General features: G+C 47.1%; 2 protein-coding genes across 2 annotated transcripts; both read left to right on the top strand.

Annotated features, from left to right (window-relative positions):
• Positions 1–1866: 1866 nt before the first annotated feature.
• On the top strand, positions 1867–14744 carry LOC121560204. Its single transcript, XM_045218404.1, has 7 exons — positions 1867–2220; positions 2437–2510; positions 2636–2695; positions 2912–3095; positions 3248–3890; positions 11615–12096; positions 13372–14744. Exons 2-7 carry the CDS (start codon positions 2463–2465, stop codon positions 14742–14744), a joined length of 2790 nt encoding a protein of 929 aa, XP_045074339.1. The 5' UTR covers positions 1867–2220; positions 2437–2462.
• Positions 14745–15187: 443 nt separating this feature from the next.
• Positions 15188–21095, top strand: LOC121560197 (partner and localizer of BRCA2). The gene is made up of 8 exons (XM_041873233.2): positions 15188–15285; positions 15406–15558; positions 16241–16323; positions 17213–17362; positions 17448–17564; positions 17924–18011; positions 19234–19385; positions 19934–21095. The coding sequence occupies exons 1-8, from the start codon at positions 15196–15198 to the stop codon at positions 20142–20144; spliced, it is 1044 nt and encodes a 347-aa protein (XP_041729167.2). The 5' UTR covers positions 15188–15195; the 3' UTR covers positions 20145–21095.
• The last annotated feature ends 896 nt before the right edge of the window (positions 21096–21991 follow it).

The raw sequence follows: 21991 nt of genomic DNA, 5'->3' as shown, positions 1-21991 counted from the left end.
TATGTATGAGTCTGTATGTGAGTAGATTGGGGGTGGAGGTCGATTGAGAGAGCGGGTTGGGGATTGTTGAGCTGCCGCTGACAGCCAGGTGGAGAGCGAAGAGTGGCAGCTTGGACGAGACACTCCGCGGAGGGAAACAGATGATAGAACCAGCCAGAGAGAGGGTTAATTTGGTAAACTTCGCGTAGGGAAGTGCAAATAGGTATTAAAATTATCCGAGTTGAGGGAGACCCGCGATCTTTACACCAGCAAAACTAAATAATTTGCACTACACAACAAGGAAAGTGTAGATTTGCTGCACCATAAATGAATAGGTTATTAGTAGGTTAAAGACTACTAGTCACAGACAAACGACTTGACATGCTGCCATCTTGGACTGGGATGTAACGGTGAACACTGAGCCTGCAACACATTAAAATGTACATGGAGCCGGCGGACAGGCAGTCAGACACACTCTGGCATTAGGTACAGTAACTCAGTCCCTCTGCATTGTTTTGTTAAAGTAATTACTTATCAAATAAGTTACGTCACATGGCTGACAATTTGTTAGCTACGCTATCCTTACGAACCGCATAGCATTACAGCAGTATGTACCGTTATGTTAGCTAGTTACCTAACGTTAGTTGGCTACTAATACATCAAACTTGCCAGGCAGTATATTAACTATAATCTAACTAACTACCCAACGTTTATTGACTTAATTATTCACGTAATTCTTAGCTAAGTGGTATAGTAGTGCGTTCTCAATGGACATAGCCAGAATTAACTATCTACTCCGATTTCAGAGCACTCTCGCTTGAGTGTACCAGAGCGTAGAATAATTGATGAATTTACGAACGCTCAACACTCGTTGAATATAATATGGCAGGTGTCAGTAAACGTCGGCAAAAAAAAGTGTTATTACATTGTTGCCAGCAGCACAGTTACAGTCACCAACGCTCTGGATAACATGAAAACATTCTAACCAGCTCTGCTAGGGCGAGTAAAATGGTCAGAGTGAGGTGTTCTCTCATTTGTGTCTGGAAGTAGCTAGCAAGCTAGCCAACGTTAGCCAGTTAGCTTGGGTGCTTGACTGCCGTTGTGAGGTCAGAACGCTCGGATCAACCTACTCCTCGGTCAGAAGCTCTGCATTTACGGACTGACAATCTGACAACACTCTGAGCGCACTCTGGCACTCCAGATTGAATTTACGAACACACCCGAAATCGTAAAATGTCTAGCTATACATTATTATGCTAACAAGCGGTTGCATAGCAACAGCATCAACTTCCGGTAGACAGACGAAGCGCTAGTACATTACATTTACGTCATTTAGCAGACGCTCTTATCCAGAGCGACTTACATCAGCAATTAGGGTTAAGTGCCTTGCTTAAGGGCACATTGACATATTTTTCACCTAGTCGGCTCGGGGATTAGAACCAGCGACCTTTCGGTTACTGGCACAATGCTCTTACCCACTAAGCTACCTGCCGCCCTAGTACGGTCAACTGAAAGGATACCGTTCGTTTACAGTACACTAATATTAACTAAAATGTAGCATCTACTCATTAAGTTTGTACTATACAGTATGTTAGTATGGGTATTCGAACACAGCTGTGGTTTCTATATGTTTGATAACGTCCCATTTATTCCATTCCAGCCATTACAATGAGCCCGTCCTCCTATAGCTCCTCCACCAGCCTCCTCTGTGTTATACAGGTGTAGGGTTGGTTGGGGTTGCAATCTTTTCTACCTCTGTTTTATTTGTTTGTATCACAAATGTAACGTGATTGAACACACACCACCGCACAGTAGGTGGCAGCATGCACAAACAAAATGTGTGAACACCATGATACCAAAGAAGAAGAAGATATACTCCACCCTCGCAGTCCTTCCTTCTGAGAAGCAGTCAGTGTAATGCGGCAGTGAATCGGCGGTTGCATTTTCGGTTATCCACTGGTCTTGTCTGCACCGTGAAGTCGCGGGAGAGTTTGGACAAAAATGGGGGATAAATAAATATAGTTCACTCAGGCCGTTTACCATTTAAAAAAATGATCAGTTCAGGTCTCCTTAACAGGGTGGCTCTCCCATAGACACCAATGCGATACCAGCTGGGTCTGGTCTGCTTTGTTCATTGACTGAACCAGAAAAAACAGCGAATGGATTGAAATCCTTCCTTAGTCAAACGTGATTTACTAGCGTATTGACGCCGATAAATATAGAAACAAATGGCTTTGAATGGTACGTTTATCCAATGATTATATTGTATTAAGACTGTAGCTACAAGCTAATATTCTGAAAATGTCAGCTAGTTAAAGTAATTTGCCAACTAACACTAGTTAGCTAGCTAGTTTGTCAGCTAACGCTAGCTATGATTCTGTGACTTGTAGGCTTGTTCACTTGCTAAATCTATTGTTTTTTGGAAAACGTCTCTTGTGTGTTAACTAACTGTCAAAGGTGACCGTTAGGATCGCGTGACAAGAATGGAGGATAATTTGGAGAGCGTGCTCCATTGCGATGACAAGGAGAAGGTAGGTGTATTATTGACATATAGTAGGGCCCTGTGTAAGCTATCTTAAAATGTAATGTAGCTAGGCCTACCTTCCTTCTCAAGTAGCTTGGTAAGTGTGTGTGTTTACACTTGTATGTGTCCCAGTTGAGGCGGAAACTGGCCCTACTACAGAGGGAGTACTCCAGGACAGTGCAGAGATTACAGGTGAGAAATACTGTGTCTAAAGGCGTCAGCAAGTGTGTGTGGGGATGGGAGGGGAGGGGGGCATGCACTGGTGGGGTTAGGTTAGTGTGTGTAGTAATCAGTCATGATTGTGATGCTATCTGTGTTGTGTGTGTGTGTGTGTGTGTGTGTTACTGCACATGTGTTTGCCAACATTGATGTACATTATCCCCCCTACACACACACACACACACACAGCGAGCTGAGCGTTCAGATGCCGTGCGGAAGCATGTGAGGAGCCGGATTTCTGAGCAGAACCTCCAGGACCAGACAGACCCAGGCACAGCCAGCACCTCTCCCAACCCAGCTCTACCCTCCCTCTCCCTGGTTAGCCCTGCTAGGACAGCCCCAGGTTCGGCCTCACCACTAGGCCTCGCTGGAGGTCAGTCTGCCTGTATTAGAAACTAAGTGGTGTAAATAGTTTTTTGACGTTAGCATATTTGAGCTTACCACTATGATATCATTAAGGTGGTAGTGTGTGGGTTCAGGTTGTAATGTGTATTGGGAATGACGTTGTAATGTGTGTGTGTCCAGATTCGACTGTGGCGGCATCGTGTCTGGTGGAATCTGAGAACCCCAGGTGGAGGAGTCCGTCCGTCCGCTTCCTCCTCTCTGTCGATGACTCTTGCCCTCGGACCCCTGACCTTAACCCTGACCCGGCAGGGGGTCACAGACGAAGCCCCTCCCTCCGGCTGAGGTCACGGAGAAGCCGGCAGCGCTGGGAGCGGAGGGGGAGGGCCCAGGGCGGCGAGGGGGGACGGGCAGGGTCGAGGTATGACACGGAGACCAGCGAGGATGGACTGGAGCCGGACGCACGGACAGAGAAAGAGGAGGAGGAGGGAGAGAAGGGAAAGGAGGAGGAGGAGAGGGAAACTCCAGATAAAGAGGCAATGAAGGAAAGGAGAGCTGGAGAGGAGAGAGAACAGAGGAAATATGGACAGAAGGAGATAGAGAAGGAAGGGGCGAACCTGAGGAGAGATGGAGAGAAAGAGAGAGAAGAGGGAGGTGATTCAGGAGCTGTGGGCGCCTCAGAGTTAGGGGCCGTTGGGTTGTGTGACCTGTCGCTGTGTGACACTGGGGGTGCACTGGACTCGTGCACTCTGGTGGAAGGTCTGCCGTTCCCTGTAGAATACTACATCAGAACCACAAGACGCATGGCCTCCTCACAGAGCCACAGGTTAGTGGTCGCTTTTAATATCTATTACTGTTCTATTCTACTTGATTGCATTGTTCTCTATTCTATTGTGGAGGACTACGTCAGAACCACAAGACGGCTACGCATGGCCTCTTCTCAGAGCCACAGGTTGCTAGAGTGGTTCCACGCCAGGGTGGGATGAAAATATTACCAGTACCAGTACCAGATCACTGTGCAGCTATATACAGGGAGTACCAGTACCAGATCACTGTGCAGCTATATACAGGGAGTACCAGTACCAGATCACTGTGCAGCTATATACAGGGAGTACCAGTACCAGATCACTGTGCAGCTATATACAGTGAGTACCAGTACCAGATCACTGTGCAGCTATATACAGGAAGTACCAGTACCAGATCACTGTGCAGCTATATACAGGGAGTACCAGTACCAGATCACTGTGCAGCTATATACAGGGAGTACCAGTACCAGATCACTGTGCAGCTATATACAGGGAGTACCAGTACCAGATCACTGTGCAGCTATATACAGTGAGTACCAGTACCAGATCACTGTGCAGCTATATACAGGAAGTACCAGTACCAGATCACTGTGCAGCTATATACAGGGAGTACCAGTACCAGATCACTGTGCTGCTATATACAGGGAGTACCAGTACCAGATCACTGTGGAGCTATATACAGGGAGTACCAGTACCAGATCACTGTGCAGCTATATACAGGGAGTACCAGTACCAGATCACTGTGCAGCTATATACAGGGAGTACCAGTACCAGATCACTGTGCAGCTATATACAGGGAGTACCAGTACAAGATCACTGTGCAGCTATATACAGGGAGTACCAGTACCAGATCACTGTGCAGCTATAAACAGGGAGTACCAGTACCAGATCACTGTGCAGAGGTACGAGGTAGATACAGTGAGGGGAAAAAAGTATTTGATCCCCTGCTGATTTTGTATGTTTGCCCACTGACAAAGAAATGATCAGTCTATAATTTTAATGGTAGGTTTATTTGAACAGTGAGAGACAGAATAACAACAAAAATATCCAGAAAAACGCTTGTCAAAAATGTTATAAATTGATTTGCATTTTAATGAGGGAAATAAGTATTTGACCCTCTCTCAATCAGAAAGATTTCTGGCTCCCAGGTGTCTTTTATACAGGTAACAAGCTGAGATTAGGAGCACTCCGTTTAAGAGTGTGCTCCTAATCTCAGCTTGTTACCTGTATAAAAGACACATGTCCACAGAAGCAATCAATCAATCAGATTCCAAACTCTCCACCAAGGCCAAGACCAAAGAGCTCTCCAAGGATGTCAGGGACAAAAGATTGTAGACCTACACAAGGCTGGAATGGGCTACAAGACCATCATCAAGCAGCTTGGTGAGAAGGTGACAACAGTTGGTGCGATTATTCGCAAATGGAAGAAACACAAAAGAACTGTCAATCTCCCTCGGCCTGGGGCTCCATGCAAGATCTCACCTCGTGGAGTTGCAACGATCATGAGAACGGTGAGGAATCAGCCCATAACTACACAGGAGGATCTTGTCAATGATCTCAAGGCAGCTGGGACCATAGTCACCAAGAAAACAATTGGTAACACACTACGCCGTGAAGGACTGAAATCCTGCAGTGCCCGCAAGGTCCCCCTGCTCAAGAAAGCACATATACAGGCCCGTCTGAAGTTTGCCAATGAACATCTGAATGATTCAGAGGAGAACTGGGTGAAAGTGTTGTGGTCAGATGAGACCAAAATCGAGCTCTTTGGCATCAACTCAACTCGCCGTGTTTGGAGGAGGAGGAATGCTGCCTATGACCCCAAGAACACCATCCCCACCGTCAAACATGGAGGTGGAAACATTATGCTTTGGGTGTGTTTTTCTGCTAAGGGGACAGGACAACTTCACCGCATCAAAGGGACGATGGACGGCGCCATGTACCGTCAAATCTTGGGTGAGAACCTCCTTCCCTCAGCCAGGGCATTGAAAATGGGTCGTGGATGGGTATTACAGCATGACAATGACCCAAAACACATGGCCAAGGCAACAAAGGAGTGGCTCAAGAAGAAGCACATTAAGGTCCTGGAGTAGCCTAGCCAGTCTCCAGATCTTAATCCCATAGAAAATCTGTGGAGGGAGCTGAAGGTTCGAGTTGCCAAACGTCAGGCTCGAAACCTTAATGACTTGGAGAAGATCTGCAAAGAGGAGTGGGACAAAATCCCTCCTGAGATGTGTGCAAACCTAGTGGCCAACTACAAGAAACGTCTGACCTCTGTGATTGCCAACAAGGGTTTTGCCACCAAGTACTAAGTCATGTTTTGCAGAGGGGTCAAATACTTATTTCCCTCATTAAAATGCAAATACATTTATAACATTTTTGACATGCGTTTTTCTGGATTTTTTTGTTGTTATTCTGTCTCTCACTGTTCAAATAAACCTACCATTAAAATTACAGACTGATCATGTCTTTGTCAGTGGGCAAACATACAAAATCAGCAGGAGATCAAATACTTTTTTCCCTCACTGTATACAGTTGAAGTCAGAAGTTTACATACACCTTAGCCAAATACATTTAAACTCAGTTTTTCACTACTCCTGACATTTAATCCTAGTAAAATTTCCCTATTTTAGGTCAGTTAGAATCACCACTTTATTTTAAGAATGTGAAATGTCAGAATAATAGTAGAGAGAATGATTTATTTCAGTTTCTATTTATTTCATCACATTCCCAGTGGGTCAGATGTTTACATACACTCAATTAGTATTTGGTAGCACTGCCTTTAAATTTAACTTGGGTCAATCGTTTCGTGTAGCCTTCCACAAGCTTCCCACAATAAGTTGAGTGAATTTTGGCCCATTCCTCCTGACAGTGACAGAGCTGGTGTAACTGAGTCAGGTTAGTAGGCCTCCTTGCTCGCACACGCTTTTTCAGTTCTGCCCACAAAGTTTCTACAGGATTGAGGTCAGAGCTTTGTGATGGCCACTCCAATACCTTGACTTTGTTGTCCTTAAGCCATTTTGCCACACTTTGGAAGTATGCTTGGGGTCATTGTCCATTTGGAAGACCCATTTGCGACCAAGCTTTAACTTCCTGACTGATGTCTTGAGATGTTGCTTCAATATATCCACATAATTTTCCTTCCTCATGATGCCGTCTATTTTGTGAAGTGCACCAGTCCCTCCTGCAGCAAAGCACCCCCACAGCATGATGCTGCCACCCCGTGCTTCACGGTTGGGATGGTGTTCTTCGGCTTGCAAGCAACCCCCTTTTTCCTCCAAACATAACGATGGTCATTATGGCCAAACAGTTCTATTTTTGTTTCATCAGACCAGAGGACATTTCTCCAAAAAGTACAATCTTTGTCCCCATGTGCAGTTGCAAACCGTAGTCTGGCTTTTTTATGGCGGTTTTGGGCAGTGGCTTCTTCCTTGCTGAGCGGCCTTTCAGGTTAAATCGATATAGGAGTCGTTTTACTGTGGATATAGATACTTTTGTACCTGTTTCCTCCAGCATCTTCACAGGGTCCTTTGCTGTTGTTCTGGGATTGATTTGCACTTTTCGCACCAAAGTACGTTCATCTCTAGGAGACAGAACGCATCTCCTTCTTGAGCGGTATGACGACTGTGTGGTCCCATGGTGTTTATACTTGCATACTATTGTTTGTACAGATGAACGTGGTACCTTCAGGTGTTTGGAAATTGCTCCCAAGGATGAACCAGACTTGTGGAGGTCTACAATTTTCTTTCTGAGGTCTTTGCTGATTTCTTTAGATTTTCCCATGATGTCAAGCAAAGAGGCACTGAGTTCGAGGCACTGAGCCTTGAAATACATCCACAGGTACACCTCCAATTGACTCAAATTATGGCAATTAGCCTATCAGAACCTTCTAGAGCCATGTCATCATTTTCTGTAATTTTCCAAGCTGTTTAAAGGCACAGTCAACTTAGTGTATGTAAACTTCTGACCCACTGGAATTGTGATACAGTGAATTATAAGTGAAATAATCTGTCTGTAAACAATTGTTGGAAAAATTACTTGTGTCATGCACAAAGTAGATGTCCTAACCGACTTGCCAAAACTATAGTTTGTTAACAAGACATTTGTGGAGTGGTTGAAAAACGAGTTTTAATGACTCCAACCTAAGTGTATGTAAACTTCTGTATAGATGAAGGCAGGGTAAAGTTACTAGGCATCGGGATCGATAATAATAAGTGTAAATTAAAGAACAGACTAGCAGCAGCATATGATGAGTGTGAAAGTGTGTGTGTCTGTGCGTGCGTATGCAGTGAATGTGTGTGGGATTGTGAGAGATTGTGTGTGTGAATGTAAATATAAATATATGCAAGTAACTGGCAAAATAAAGGAAACACCAACGTAGTGTCTTAATAGGGCGTTGAGCCAGAACATCTTTAATGTGCCTTGTTTTCATGCAGATCTCATGCGAGCATTTGAGATAAATTCATGTTTTCCAAGACAAAACTCTTTATCAATGAAACTAAAATGTAAACGTTAAATGATTAAATCAATGAAATTCATGTCTTGTCTTGAAAATGTATATTTCTTGGTTCAGAAGTGAAATTGTTCTGTTATAGGTTACCTGTGTAGCCTAGGTCTAGGGCATGTTAAAGCCCTAGGCTACAGTCCTCCAATTACAGGACCAGTCAAAAGTTTGGACGCACCTACTCATTCAAGGGTTTCTCTTTATTTTTACTATTATCTACATTGTAGAGCGTGCAAAGCTGTCATCAAGGCAAAGGGTGGCTACTTTGAATAATATAAAATGTATTTTGTTTGTGTAACACTTTTTTTGGGGTTACTACATGATTCCATATGTTTTATTTCATAGTTTTGATGTCGTCACTATTATTCTACAATGTAGAAAATAGTAAAAATAAAGAAAAACCCTTGAATGAGTAGGCGTGTCCAAACTTTTGACTGGTCCTGTATATATGGTTATATAAGTTATATGTTGTGTTATATACATTATTTATATAAGTAGAGAACCGTAGTAGTTGATATACAGGTAACTGCCACAATAAAGGAAACCCCAACATAAAGCTTAGGCCACCAGGACATCTTCAGTGCGTCTTGGCATAGATTCTACAAGTGTCTGGAGCTCTACTGGAGGGATGCGACACCATTCGTCCACGAGAAATTCCATCATTTGGTTTGTTGATGGTGATGGAAAACGCTGTCTCAGGCGCCGCTCCAGAATCTCCCATAAGGGTTCAATTGGGTTGGCCTCCTGTAGCTCAGTTGGTAGAGCATGGTGCTTGCAATGCCAGGGTTGTGGGTTCGATTCCCACGGGGGGCCAGTATGAAAAATTTATGCACTCACTAACTGTAAGTCGCTCTGGATAAGAGCGTCTGCTAAATGACAAAACAAAAAAAATCTGGTGACAGACGGTCATGGCATATGGTTTACATCGGTTTCCTGCTCATCAAACCATTTAGTGACCATTCATGCCCTGTGGATGGGGGCATTGTCATCCTGTGAAGGCATAGCCATGGTAGCTAAAATAATGGCCTGCCCAGCATGACCCTAAGCATGATGGGATGTTAATTGCTTAATTAAGTCAGGAACCACACCTGTGTGGAAGCACCTGCTTTCAATATACTTCATCCCTCATTTACTCAAGCTTTTCCATTATTTGGGCAGTTACCTGTAGTCTTGTGCGTGTGCATAGAGTCAGTGCAAGATCGGATCAATGCAGATAGTCCGGTTAACCATTTAATTAACTATTTAGCAGTCTTATGGCTTAGGGGTGCCTGGTACTGTTTGCCGGACGGTAGCAGAGTGAAGTCTATTGCTTGGGTGGCTAAAGTCTTTGGTAATTTTTCGGGCCTTCCTCTGACGCCTGATATAGAGGTCCTGGACGGCAGGGAGTTCAGTCCCAGTGATGTACTGGGCCATCCGCACCGCCCTCTGTAGCGCTTTGCGGTCGAGGGCGGTGCATTTGCCATACCAAGCGGTGATGCAGCCAGTCAAGGTGCTCTCGATGGTGTAGCTGTAGGACATTTTGTGGATCCGAGGGCCCATGCCAAATCTTTTCAGATGCCTGAGGGGGAAGAAGCGCTGTTGTGCCCCTCGTCACGACTCTGCAGGTGTGTGTGGACCATGTTAAGTGATGTGGACGCCAAGGAACTTAAAACTCTCCTGTAGTCCACGATCAGCTCCTTGGCGTTACTCACGTTGCGGGAGAGGCTGTTGTCCTGACAACACACTGCTAAGTCTCTGATCTCCTCCCTGTAGGCTGTGTCATCACCGTAGGTGATCAGGCCTGCCACCGTCGTGTCGTCAGCAAACTTGACGATTGTGTTGGAGTTGTGCGTGGCCGCGCAGTCGTGGGTGAACGGGGAGTACAGGAGGTGACTAAGCACACACCCCTGAGGTGCCCCTGTGTTGAGGGTCACTGTGGCAGAGGTGTTGTGGCCTACCCTCACCACCTGGGGCCGGCCCGTCAGGAAGTCCAGGACCCAGTTGCAGAGGGAGGTGTTCAGTCCCAGGGTCCCCAGCTTGGTGATGAGCTTAGAGGGAATTATGGTGTTGAACGCTGACAATGGTGGTCAGCTTGAAACATGTTGGGATTTCAGACCGGGACAAGGAGAGATTGAAAATGTCTGTGAAGACACTTGCCATCTGGTCTGCGCATGCTCTGAGACTGCGCCCTGGTGTTCCGTCTGGCCCGGCGGCCTTGCAATTGTTTTTAACCTGTTTTAAAAGTTTTACTCCCATCGGCCACGGAGTGCAAGATCACACAGTCATCTGGAGCAACAGGGGCTTTCATGCAAGTGTTGTTTTCCTCGAAGCGAGCATAAAAGGCATTTGGCTCGTTTGGGAGTTCCGCGTCACTGGGCATCTCACAGCTGGGTTTCCCATTGTAGTCCGATGAGCGTCGGAGCCGGTGTAATAGGATTCCACCTTCCTCCTATACTGTCCTTTTTCATGTTTGATGTCTCGTCGGAGGTCGTAGCGACCTTTCTTGTATTCGTCCGTGTGCCGTTCCTTGTAAGCGGTAGCTCTATACCTGCCTCCTGTAAGACCCTATGATCCGTGAACCGTAAGTGATACAGACAACATCTTGGAGTCATTATACTCCTAATAGTGTGCTTTTGGAGTATGTCTAGATTCTGAAATACAAATTTCCACATTTAATTTTTTCAACATACTACTTTTGATGTATGGACCAGCTAACTACACTGAACAAAAATATAAACGCAACATGTAAAGTGTTGGTCCCATGTTTCATGAGCTGAAATAAAATATCCCAGAAATGTTCCATATGCATAAAAAACGTATTTATCTCAAATGTTGTACACAAATTTGTTTACATCCCTGTTAGTGAGCATTTCTCCTTTGCCAAGATAGTCCATCCACCTGACAGGTGTGGCATATCAAGCAGCTTGATCATTACACAGGTGCACCTTGTGCTGGGGACAATAAAAGGCCACACTAAAATGTGCAGTTTTGTCACACAACACAATGCCACAGATGTCTCAAGTTTTCAAGTTCCACCAGAGCTGTTGCCAGATAATTTTATATTCATTTATCTACTATAAGCTGCCTCCAACGTTGTTTTAGAGAATTTGGCAGTACATCCATCCCGTGGCTGAATGTAGTTGAATTTGGCATTTCTATTTCTGTAATTTGAATGTGAGGGTGTGTCCATGTGTGAGCCTGCTCCGTCTCGTGTGTGTGTGGTTCACAAATCTAATATAACGTGTTTGTTAATGCTACTTTCAGAGACCTGCAGGCCGTCATTCTGAACCAGCTCAACAGGGGGCGCCACAGAAGGAGCAGGGGCCGGACGTCCAACACACACACACTCTCAGACTCACTAGCACAACCCTCCAACTCACAGACCAATCACACACCAGTCGAGGGGCCATCAGCCAATCAGATGCTTACCTCGGAGTCGGGGACCAATCAGAGTGAGTGTTTACCTTCCAGAGCCTGCAGTGTTCGGCCTGTCAGAGGCCGGAGGAGGAGAGGGAGAGGAAGGAGGCCGAGACTGGGCCGCTCTCTAAGTTTGGACTCGGAACCTCCAGCACCAGGCCCAGACAACACCCAGACCCCGGCCACTCTTACCCTAGCCTCACAGCCTCTCCCTGGCGGTGGAGGTCCGGAGCGCTGGCCTCTCTCTGGAGGTGTGGAGGAACAGCTTTATCCCATCTTCAGAAGGAGCTGTGGCTCTCCCCTCATTCACACACCAAAGCAGCGCAAAGGTGGGACTGAGCCGTGTCTGTGGTGTATCTGAAGGTTTTTACCTTTCAGTATGACTTCACTTATCAACTAACATTTTCATCCTTTCTGTCTGTGTTGTTCTGTCTGTGTTGTTCTGTCTGTGTTGTTCTGTCTGTGTTGTTCTGTCTGTGTTGTTCTGTCTGTGTTGTTCTGTCTGTGTTGTTCTGTCTGTGTTGTTCTGTCTGTGTTGTTCTGTCTGTGTTGTTCTGTCTGTGTTGTTCTGTCCGTGTGTTCTGTCCATGTGTTCTGTCTGTGTTGTTCTGTCCATGTGTTCTGTCCATGTGTTCTGTCTGTGTGTTCTGTCCATGTGTTCTGTCCATGTGTTCTGTCCATGTGTTCTGTCCATGTGTTCTGTCCATGTGTTCTGTCTGTGGTGTTCTGTCTGTGTTGTTCTATCCATGTGTTCTGTCTGTGTTGTTCTGTCCGTGTTGTTCTGTCTGTGTTGTTCTGTCCATGTGTTCTGTCTGTGTGTTCTGTCTGTGTTGTTCTGTCTGTGTGTTCTGTCTGTGTTGTTCTGTCCATGTGTTCTGTCTGTGTTGTTCTGTCTGTGTTGTTCTGTCTGTGTGTTCTGTCTGTGTTGTTCTGTCTGTGTGTTCTGTCTGTGTTGTTCTGTCTGTGTGTTCTGTCTGTGTTGTTCTGTCCGTGTGTTCTGTCTGTGTTGTTCTGTCTGTGTTGTTCTGTCCATGTGTTCTGTCTGTGTTGTTCTGTCTGTGTTGTTCTGTCTGTGTGTTCTGTCTGTGTGTTCTGTCTGTGTTGTTCTGTCTGTGTTGTTCTGTCCATGTGTTCTGTCCGTGTGTTCTGTCTGTGTTGTTCTGTCTGTGTTGTTCTGTCTGTGTGTTCTGTCTGTGTTGTTCTGTCCATGTGTTCTGTCCGTGTGTTCTGTCTGTGTGTTCTGTCTGTGTTGTTCTGTCTGTGTGTTCTGTCTGTGTTGTTCTGTCCATGTGTTCTGTCCGTGTGTTCTGTCTGTGTTGTTCTGTCTGTGTGTTCTGTCTGTGTTGTTCTGTCTGTGTTGTTCTGTCCATGTGTTCTGTCCGTGTTGTTCTGTCTGTGTGTTCTGTCTGTGTTGTTCTGTCCGTGTGTTCTGTCCATGTGTTCTGTCCATGTGTTCTGTCCGTGTTGTTCTGTCTGTGTTGTTCTGTCCATGTGTTCTGTCTGTGTTGTTCTGTCCATGTGTTCTGTCTGTGTTGTTCTGTCTGTGTTGTTCTGTCTGTGTGTTCTGTCTGTGTGTTCTGTCCATGTGTTCTGTCTGTGTGTAGAGAGTGTGTGGTCTCTCCTCCTGCCCTCCTCCCACCCGCCCCATCTCCCCTCCCTCTCCCCTGGAGGACCAGCAGTGCACCCTGGGAGTCTGGGCCGCGTCATCTCAACCTTTGACCTCCAGGATTTCCATCTCCCCGACGACCAGTTCGGACGGCTAAAGCTCCAGAAGCTACGCGCCTCGTCTGCCGTTTCCGTCCCTGAACCGGAACCCTTCTCCCCTTACAACATGCGTCGTCGCCACGGCAAAGACTCGGTCCACGGTCTCCACGGTGACACGGGCGGTCTGACGTCTAAAGCGCCTACGTCCGAGCCCATCTCTCTCAGCCTCACCCCTCCTGTCACAGACTGTGTCGCTCCGGTAGAATCAGTAGAACAGTCTATAGACAGATCAATAGGCCAGCATCTTACAGACCACCCTATAGACCAGCAGTCTACAGACTCACTAGGCCTGTCTACAGACCTCCATTCAGAGTACCATTCAGTTTGCCAGTCTACAGACCACCCTGTAGACCAGCCTATAAGCCATGAGTCTACAGACCACCCTGTAGACCAGCCTATAGGCCATGAGTCTACAGACCACCCTGTAGACCAGCCTATAGGCCATCAGTCTACAGACCACCCTGTAGACCAGCCTATAGGCCATCAGTCTACAGACCACCCTGTAGACCAGCCTATAGGCCATCAGTCTACAGACCATCAGCTTACCGTTTTAGTAGGCCAGTCTACAGACTTTCCTTCAGTAGACCAGCAGACAGGCCTACTCCCTGCTGAAGGCCCTTCCCTTCGCACTGAAACAGAGACCGAGTGCCCTACCGAGTGCCTTACCAAGTGCACTACGGAGTGTCCATCCTTCCACACAAAGACAGATCCTAAGTGCCCTTCTACGTGCCCTACGGAGTTCTCTATCGACTGCCTTACCAAATGTCCTGCCCTTCGGACGGAGACAGATGCAGAGTGTGCTGTCCCCCCCAGCCCCTCCCTGCTCCTCCTTAGCCCCTCCCTAACCAGCCACACCCCTCACGGACACACCCTCTCCTTTCCCCTCTCCTCCAGCCCCCCCTTACCTTCCTTAGGGATGACCCCTAACCTCTTGACCCCTAACCCCTTGAGCCCTAACCCTGACATACCCCTCTCTCTCCCTGACAGCCCTCAATTACCTTCTTTAGGGGCGGTGACCCTCCCCCTCTCCTGCGCTCCCTGCCCCCCCACTCTGACCCTCCCCCTCTCCTGCACTCCCTGCCCCCCCACTCTGCCCCTCCCCCTCTCCTGCGCTCCCTGCCCCCCCACTCTGCCCCTCCCCCTCTCCTGCGCTCCCTGCCCCCCCCACTCTGCCCCTCCCCCTCTCCTGCGCTCCCTGCCCCCCCCACTCTGACCCTCCCCCCTCTCCTGCGCTCCCTGCCCCCCCCACTCTGACCCTCCCCTTCCCCTATAGTCCCTCCACCCAAGCCCTGTCTCCTCCCTCCCTCTCTCCCTGCCCCTCTCCTGCCATCTCTCTCTCCTCCTCCCCTCCCTCCGTCGCTCCCTGCCGCCCCAGCCTGGTTCATTCCCTGCCCCAACTGTTGCTCCAGCCCGCTCCTCCACTACTGCCCCAGACTCTCCCTCCAACCCCAAATACACCCCCTCCATCGCCCCCTCCTCAGCTTCTACCCCAGCCAGCTCCCTCTCTCCACTCAACCAGACAGGCCACAGAAGAGGAGAGAGGGGAGGAGAGAGGAGAGGCAATAGAGGAGGAGATGAGGGAAGAGGAGGAGAGGAGGGAAGAGGAGGAGAGGAGGGAAGAGGAGGAGATGAGGGAAGAGGAGGAGATGAGGGAAGAGGAGGAGATGAGGGAAGAGGAGGAGAGGAGGGAAGAGGAGGAGAGGAAGGATAGGATGAGAGAGGAGAGTGTCTTAAACCTCTCATACACACTGAAGGTCAGTACCGTGATGTCACTGTTGTGTATTTCAACATCCATGTCACAACTCACTTCAGAGAATAATGTCTCAGCGTGTGTAATAATATTCTGGTGTGTGTGTGTGTGTGTGTGTGTGTAGTCCCCTGCAGGAGGCAGCCTGGTGGATGTGTGCTGTGTGTCGTGGCCGTCAGTAGGGGTGTGTGTGGCGGTGGCAGGAGAGTGGGAGGTGTGTGTTTGGGGTCAGACCACCCCCCCACACTGGAGACGACTGCACACCTGGACCTTCATAGAAGTAACTTTGTGTGTGTGTCTGTGTGTGTGTCTGTGTGTGTAACAACTGTGAGTTTTATATTGTTTATGGGTGTTTGTGTAACAACTGTTAAATACAGAAGTAGTTGTGTGTGTGTGTGTGTGTGTGTGTGTGTGTGTGTACACATACATACATACATACATACATACATACAGTGCATTCGGAAAGTATTCAGACCCCTTGACTTTTTCCACATTTTGTTACGTTACAGCCTTATTCTAAAATGGATGAAATAGTTTTTCCCCCCCTCATCAATCTACATACAGTATATACAGTACCCCATAATGACAAATCAAAAACAGGTTTCATAGAAGTAGCTTTGTGTTTGTGTGTTTAATGCGTGTCTGTAACAACTGTGTTAAATACAGTAGTAGTGTATGTGTGTATATATACAGTACCAGTCAAAAGTTTGGACACATCTACTCATTCAAGGGTTTTTCTATATTTTTACTATTTTCTACATTGTAGAATAATAGTGAAGACATCAAAACTATGAAATAACACATATGGAATCATGTAGTAACCAAAAAAAGTGTTAAACAAATCAAAATATATTTTATATTTAAGATTCTTCAATTAGCCACCCTTTGCCTGGATGACAGTTTTGCACACTTGGCATTCTCATTCATAATGTGTGTGTATTTAATGTGTGTGTGTTTAACAGTCAGTGATGTCAGTGTTTCCTGTGCCGGACGCTCCTGGGCTTCTCTGTGTGACTCTGGGACAGCTGGAAATCAGAGAGGCCAGGTACTACCCCCCCCCTCTCTCTTCTCTGCCTCTCTCTCTCTCCCCCTCTCTCTTCTCTCTCTCCCCCTCTCTCTCTTCTCTCTCTCTTATCTCCTCTCTCTCCCCCTTCTCTCCCTCTCTCTATCCTCTCCCTCTCTCTTCTCTCCCTCTCTCTCTCTTCTCTTCCTCTCTCTCTCTTCTCTGCCTCTCTCTCTTCTCTGCCTCTCTCCTTCTCTCTTCTCTGCCTCTCTCTCTCTCTCTCTCTCTGCCCCTCTCCTTCTCTCTCCCTCTCTCTTCTCTCCCTCTCTCTCTTCTCTGCCTCTCTCTCTTCTCTGCCTCTCTCTCTCTTCTCTGCCTCTCTCTCTCTTCTCTGCCTCTCTCTCTCTTCTCTGCCTCTCTCTCTCTCCTATGCCTCTCTCTCTCTCCTATGCCTCTCTCTCTCTCTTCTCTGCCTCTCTCTCTCTCTCCTATGCCTCTCTCTTTCTCCTATGCCTCTCTCTTCTCTGCCTCTCTCTCGCTCTTCTCTCCCCCTCTCTCTCTTCTCTGCCTCTCTCTCTCTTCTCTGCCTCTCTCTCTTCTCTGCCTCTCTCTCTTCTCTGCCTCTCTCTCTCCTATGCCTCGCTCTTCTCTGCCTCTCTCTCGCTCTTCTCTCCCCCTCTCTCTCTTCTCTGCCTCTCTCTCTCTTCTCTGCCTCTCTCTCTCTTCTCTGCCTCTCTCTCTCTCCTATGCCTCTCTCTCTCTTCTCCCTCTCTCTTTTCTCTCCCTCTCTCTCTCTTCTTTCCCTCTCTTCTCTCTATCTCCCTCTTCTCTGTCTCTCTCTGTCTATGTGCATCTGTAAATGTTTCTATTAATATTTGTGTGTGTACACATGTGCGTCTGTGTGTGCCTGCCTGTGTGTGTGTGTGTGTAGGGTGCTGTGCTGCTCCAGTCTGTCCCAGGCGGTGCTGTGTGAGGGGGAGGTCCAGACGGTGGTGGGCATGTCCAACCGAAGGCTGGTTAGCTCCTCCCACTCTGCAGCCACACCCCCGCTGCAGGTCTACACACTCACAGAGGACGGCAGGTAACCACGGGCAACTAGGGTCTTCTCTCGTCTGGCCTGGTTTGTGTTCTGTGTGTCTGTCTCTCTGACCTCTGACCTCTCGCAGGCTGCAAGCCTCCCTGTCTCTGGTCTGTCCTACTGAGCGTGTGCAGACCGTGGCCGCGGTAGAGGGACAGACTGATGCTCTGATTGGCTCAACCCACAGCGGACATCTTGTTCTATGGTGAGAAAGAGACCGTAGCTAATTCAGTGCTTCCTGGTCCTGGGGACCTAAATGGGCACCCTTGAGGTTATTTGAATAAGCGGTGTAGTTCTAGAGCCAGAACACCCCTTTGTGTCCCCAGGACCAGGATGAAAGGCTTTCAAAGACACTTGCACTGGTTTTGCAGACAGCTGCTTTATCGAGGAACGATTTTACTTCCAATGACTGTGACATGTGGTTGTCTTACCGATCTTAGTTGAATGCACTGACTGGAAGTCGCTCAGGATAAGAGCATCTGTTTTTTTTTGCCTTCTCCAACATATGTTTACAGTTGAGGGAGAATCATCTCTGCTAACTGCGTGTGTGTGTGTGTGTGTCAGGAACGTGACGACGGGGCAGCTGCTGCGGAGCATCACTCTGGGAGACGGTTTCACGGATACGGCCTGCCTCCGAGGATACTCCCTCTGTGTGAGTGTGTGTGTGTATTTATTGTGTGTGTGTGTGTATTTACTGTGTGTATTTAATGTGAGTATTATCTGTAGCAGAAAGAGTGTGTTAGTTCCTACTATAATGTGTGAGAGAATCTACAGGACATTGTTCTGTGTGTTTTCTCACCATGTGATTCCCCATGTCTAACCAACAGAAGAGTGTCTGATCATTGTTCTGTGTGTTTTCTCACCATGTGATTCCCCATGTCTAACCAACAGAAGAGTGTCTGATCATTGTTCTGTGTGTTTTCTCACCATGTAATTCCCCATGTCTAACCAACAGAAGAGTGTCTGATCATTGTTCTGTGTGTTTTCTCACCATGTAATTCCCCATGTCTAACCAACAGAAGAGTGTCTGATCATTGTTCTGTGTGTTTTCTCACCATGTAATTCCCCATGTCTAACCAACAGAAGAGTGTCTGATCATTGTTCTGTGTGTTTTCTCACCATGTAATTCCCCATGTCTAACCAACAGAAGAGTGTCTGATCATTGTTCTGTGTGTTTTCTCACCATGTAATTCCCCATGTCTAACCAACAGAAGAGTGTCTGATCATTGTTCTGTGTGTTTTCTCACCATGTAATTCCCCATGTCTAACCAACAGAAGAGTGTCTGATCATTGTTCTGTGTGTTTTCTCACCATGTAATTCCCCATGTCTAACCAACAGAAGAGTGTCTGATCATTGTTCTGTGTGTTTTCTCACCATGTGATTCCCCATGTCTAACCAACAGCCTCAACCCACCTTGACTGAATAGTGATGATGTTGTCATGTCCCCCTCTGTTCTACAAAACCACCCAGTATCTGCGTCCCAAACTGCCCAATTCTCTGCCCTTTTTCTGTGTGCACTTGTGCACTCTCTCCCACACACACACAGCATTAGTGTCCATAACCCATCCATGGGTTGGAGGGAGTGTCCACTATCTTTATTATGACACTCCTTTCCTTCTAAGTCCATGAAGAGAAGTGAACAAGTGTACACTTCAAGAGAGGACAGAGAATTGAGATAATGTAGAACTCTGTCCACCTTTTGTAGGTATAGTGATGGTATGTATAGTCATGATGTCCTGATTTATTGGTTGTTTCTTGTTTTTATTGATTCGTTATTCTTTTTTTTAATGATATTTTTCTGTGAAGTGTGTTGATACCTGGAGAAATACATACATTTTGATTTTGATTTGTCATGTCCCCATTCGTCCTACAGGGGGTGCTGTTTGTTCTGCTGCAGCACCCGTCCCTGTGTGCTCTGGAGGAGGAAGAGGGAGGGGCTCTGTTCTCTCTGGTCGCCACCAACCCTCTGACTGGCACCGTCGCCCTGGCAACCAGACTAGGCCTGCCCAAATCCTGCACCGGGAGGTGAGAGGGGGAGTAGGCAGGAAGATGGGGAGGAGGAGGGGAGTAGGCAGGAAGATGGGGAGGAGGAGGGGAGTAGGCAGGAAGAAAGGAGGAGGAGGAGGGGGAGTAGGCAGGAAGAGGGGAGGGGGGGAGTAGGCAGGAAGAGGGGAGGAGGAGGGCAGTAGGCAGGAAGAGGGGAGAAGGGGGGGGAGTAGGCAGGAAGGGAAGGGAGTAGGCAGGAAGAGGGGGGGAGTAGGCAGGAAGAGGGGAGGAGGAGGGCAGTAGGCAGGAAGAAGGGAGAAGGGGGGGGAGTAGGCAGGAAGAGGGAGGAGGGGGGAGTAGGCAGGAAGAGGGGAGGAGGGGGGGAGCAGGCAGGAAGAGGGGAGAAGGGGGGGGAGTAGGCAGGAAGGGGGGGAGTAGGCAGGAAGAGGGGAGAAGGGGGGGAGTAGTTAGAGAAAAGGAGTAGAGAGAGAGTGGTGGTGGTGAGACTGATAATTGTGTATGTTAACCTCTCTCTTGTTTGTTTGTTTGTTTGTTTGTTTGTGTGTGTGTGTGTGTTCGCTCCCTAGGCTGGTGGAGGTTGATGTCCATGGCTCCAGTGTGGTTGGGGTGTTCCGGTCTGGCTCCATATGTGTGTGGCAGCTGGGGGGGCATCAGGGCCAGCGGGGTGTCTGGTTACCAGAGATGGGGTGTCTGCTCGCCCGTTGGGGGGCACAGGGAACAGTCCTGACGGCACACCTCAATGGAGATGTCTGCTTACACCGCTACAGACCACTCTGAACTACTATAGACCACCACAGACCGCTCTGAACTACTATAGACCACCACAGACCACTCTGAACTACTATAGACCACCACAGACCACTCTGAACATACATAGCACATTTCTATCTAAAGGTTGGCCAACGTTGTGTCCTGCTGAATGCAGCCCAGAAGGGTATACTACAAAGCATGATCAATGAGTTAGCACGCTAACTTTGATAAGCAACCAGAAATAACTATTGATTTTCTTGTTCATTAAGAAAGCTAAACATAGCTATGTGTTTTGGGTTGTTTTATTATACCTTGACCTTTCTATAAAACAAGTTATTTCAGAATATTTAGGCAAGTTAGCTGGATAACTCATTGATCCTGCTTTGTAGTAACCACCTGTAACCATGACCACTCTGGTGCTGAATCACTTTCTACTACTGAATCACTTTTTGATTCTGATTCTTCTGAATCGCTTTCTGCCACATACAAATGACATGGTTCAACTGTCTGGTTCCTGAATCTGTGGTCTATATGTGCTGCATATAAATGACATGGTTCAACTGTCTGGTTCCTGAATCTGTGGTCCATATGTACATAAATAGCACAACTTTCTTACAAGATGAAAATATGTTTTATAAAAGCTCTGTAAATTGAAGTGCTGTTGAATGCTCATGATACATTTAAGCAATAAGGCCCGAGGGGGTGTGGTATATGGCCAATATACCACGGCTAGGTGCTGTTCTTATGGATGGCACAACATGGAGTGCCTGGCTACAGCCCTTAGCCGTGGGATATTAGCCATATACCACAAACCCCTGAGGTGCCTTATTGCTATTATAAACTGGTTACCAACATAATTAGTGCATTAAAAGTACATGTTTTGTCGTACCCGTGGTATACGGTCTGATATACCACAGTTGTCAGCCAATTAGCATTAAGGGCTCGAACCACCCAGTTTATAATAAACATTTATTTTTACATTCTGTGTTTGAGATATGATGTGGTATTTCTATGGTGTGGATGACTTTAAAGCAACAATACAACATTTAAAGGGAACTCCTCACTTGAGGTATTTTTTTATGACATCTATTTAGTGTTTTTTCACCTCACACAATGCTTTAATGGAACATTGCCTGTTAAATGTTCATTGTGAACAAGGCACGATCGTATTGAATCTCATACTTTTTCTTAACCGCTACGGGATCGGTGTCCTGTATACAGGACGGTTGAGCTAACGTGCACTAATTTTTACATTTACATTTTAGTCATTTAGCAGACGCTCTTATCCAGAGCGACTTACAGTTAGTGAATACATATTTTTTTATACTGGCCCCCCGTGGGAATCGAACCCACAACCCTGGCGTTGCAAACGCCATGCTCTATCAACTGAGCTACATCCCGGCCGGCCATTCCCTCCCCTACCCTGGACGACGCTGGGCCAATTGTGCGCCGCCCATGAGTCTCCCGGTCGCGGCCGGCTGCGACAGAGCCTGGATTCGAACCAGGATCTCTAGTGACACAGTTAGCACTGCGATGCAGTGCCTTAGACCACTGCGCCACTCAGGAGTACGTTGCCATGATGTGACTAATGTGATTAGCATGACTGTTGTAAGTAACAGCAAACTTTCCAGGACATAGACATGTCTTATATGGGCAGAAAGCTTATGTTCTTGTTAATCTAACTGCACTGTCCAATTTACAGTAGCTATTACAGTGAAAAAATACCATGCTATTGTTTGAGGAGAGTGCACAACAATAAAAATCTTATCATGGCAACTGGTTTGATACGTTCACCTCTGAAGGTAAATAATGTACTTCCATTCAGTAATCTTGCTCTGATGTGTCATGCTAAGGGTCCCAGAGATAAAATGTAG

The sequence above is a fragment of the Coregonus clupeaformis genome, unplaced genomic scaffold, assembly GCF_020615455.1.
Source record: "Coregonus clupeaformis isolate EN_2021a unplaced genomic scaffold, ASM2061545v1 scaf1546, whole genome shotgun sequence".
Lineage (NCBI taxonomy): Eukaryota > Metazoa > Chordata > Actinopteri > Salmoniformes > Salmonidae > Coregonus > Coregonus clupeaformis.
This window is presented reverse-complemented; position numbering and strand designations above follow the sequence as displayed.

Coding starts and splice junctions, on each gene's coding strand:
- LOC121560197 (XM_041873233.2), top strand. CDS start 15,196: ATGAGGGAAGAGGAGGAGAGGAGGGAAGAGGAGGAGAGGAAGGATAGG. Junction 16,324..17,212: donor CTGGAAATCAGAGAGGCCAG/GTACTACCCCCC, acceptor GTGTGTGTGTAG/GGTGCTGTGCTGCTCCAGTC. Junction 17,363..17,447: donor ACACTCACAGAGGACGGCAG/GTAACCACGGGC, acceptor GACCTCTCGCAG/GCTGCAAGCCTCCCTGTCTC.
- LOC121560204 (XM_045218404.1), top strand. CDS start 2,463: ATGGAGGATAATTTGGAGAGCGTGCTCCATTGCGATGACAAGGAGAAG. Junction 2,696..2,911: donor GGACAGTGCAGAGATTACAG/GTGAGAAATACT, acceptor ACACACACACAG/CGAGCTGAGCGTTCAGATGC. Junction 3,096..3,247: donor ACCACTAGGCCTCGCTGGAG/GTCAGTCTGCCT, acceptor GTGTGTGTCCAG/ATTCGACTGTGGCGGCATCG.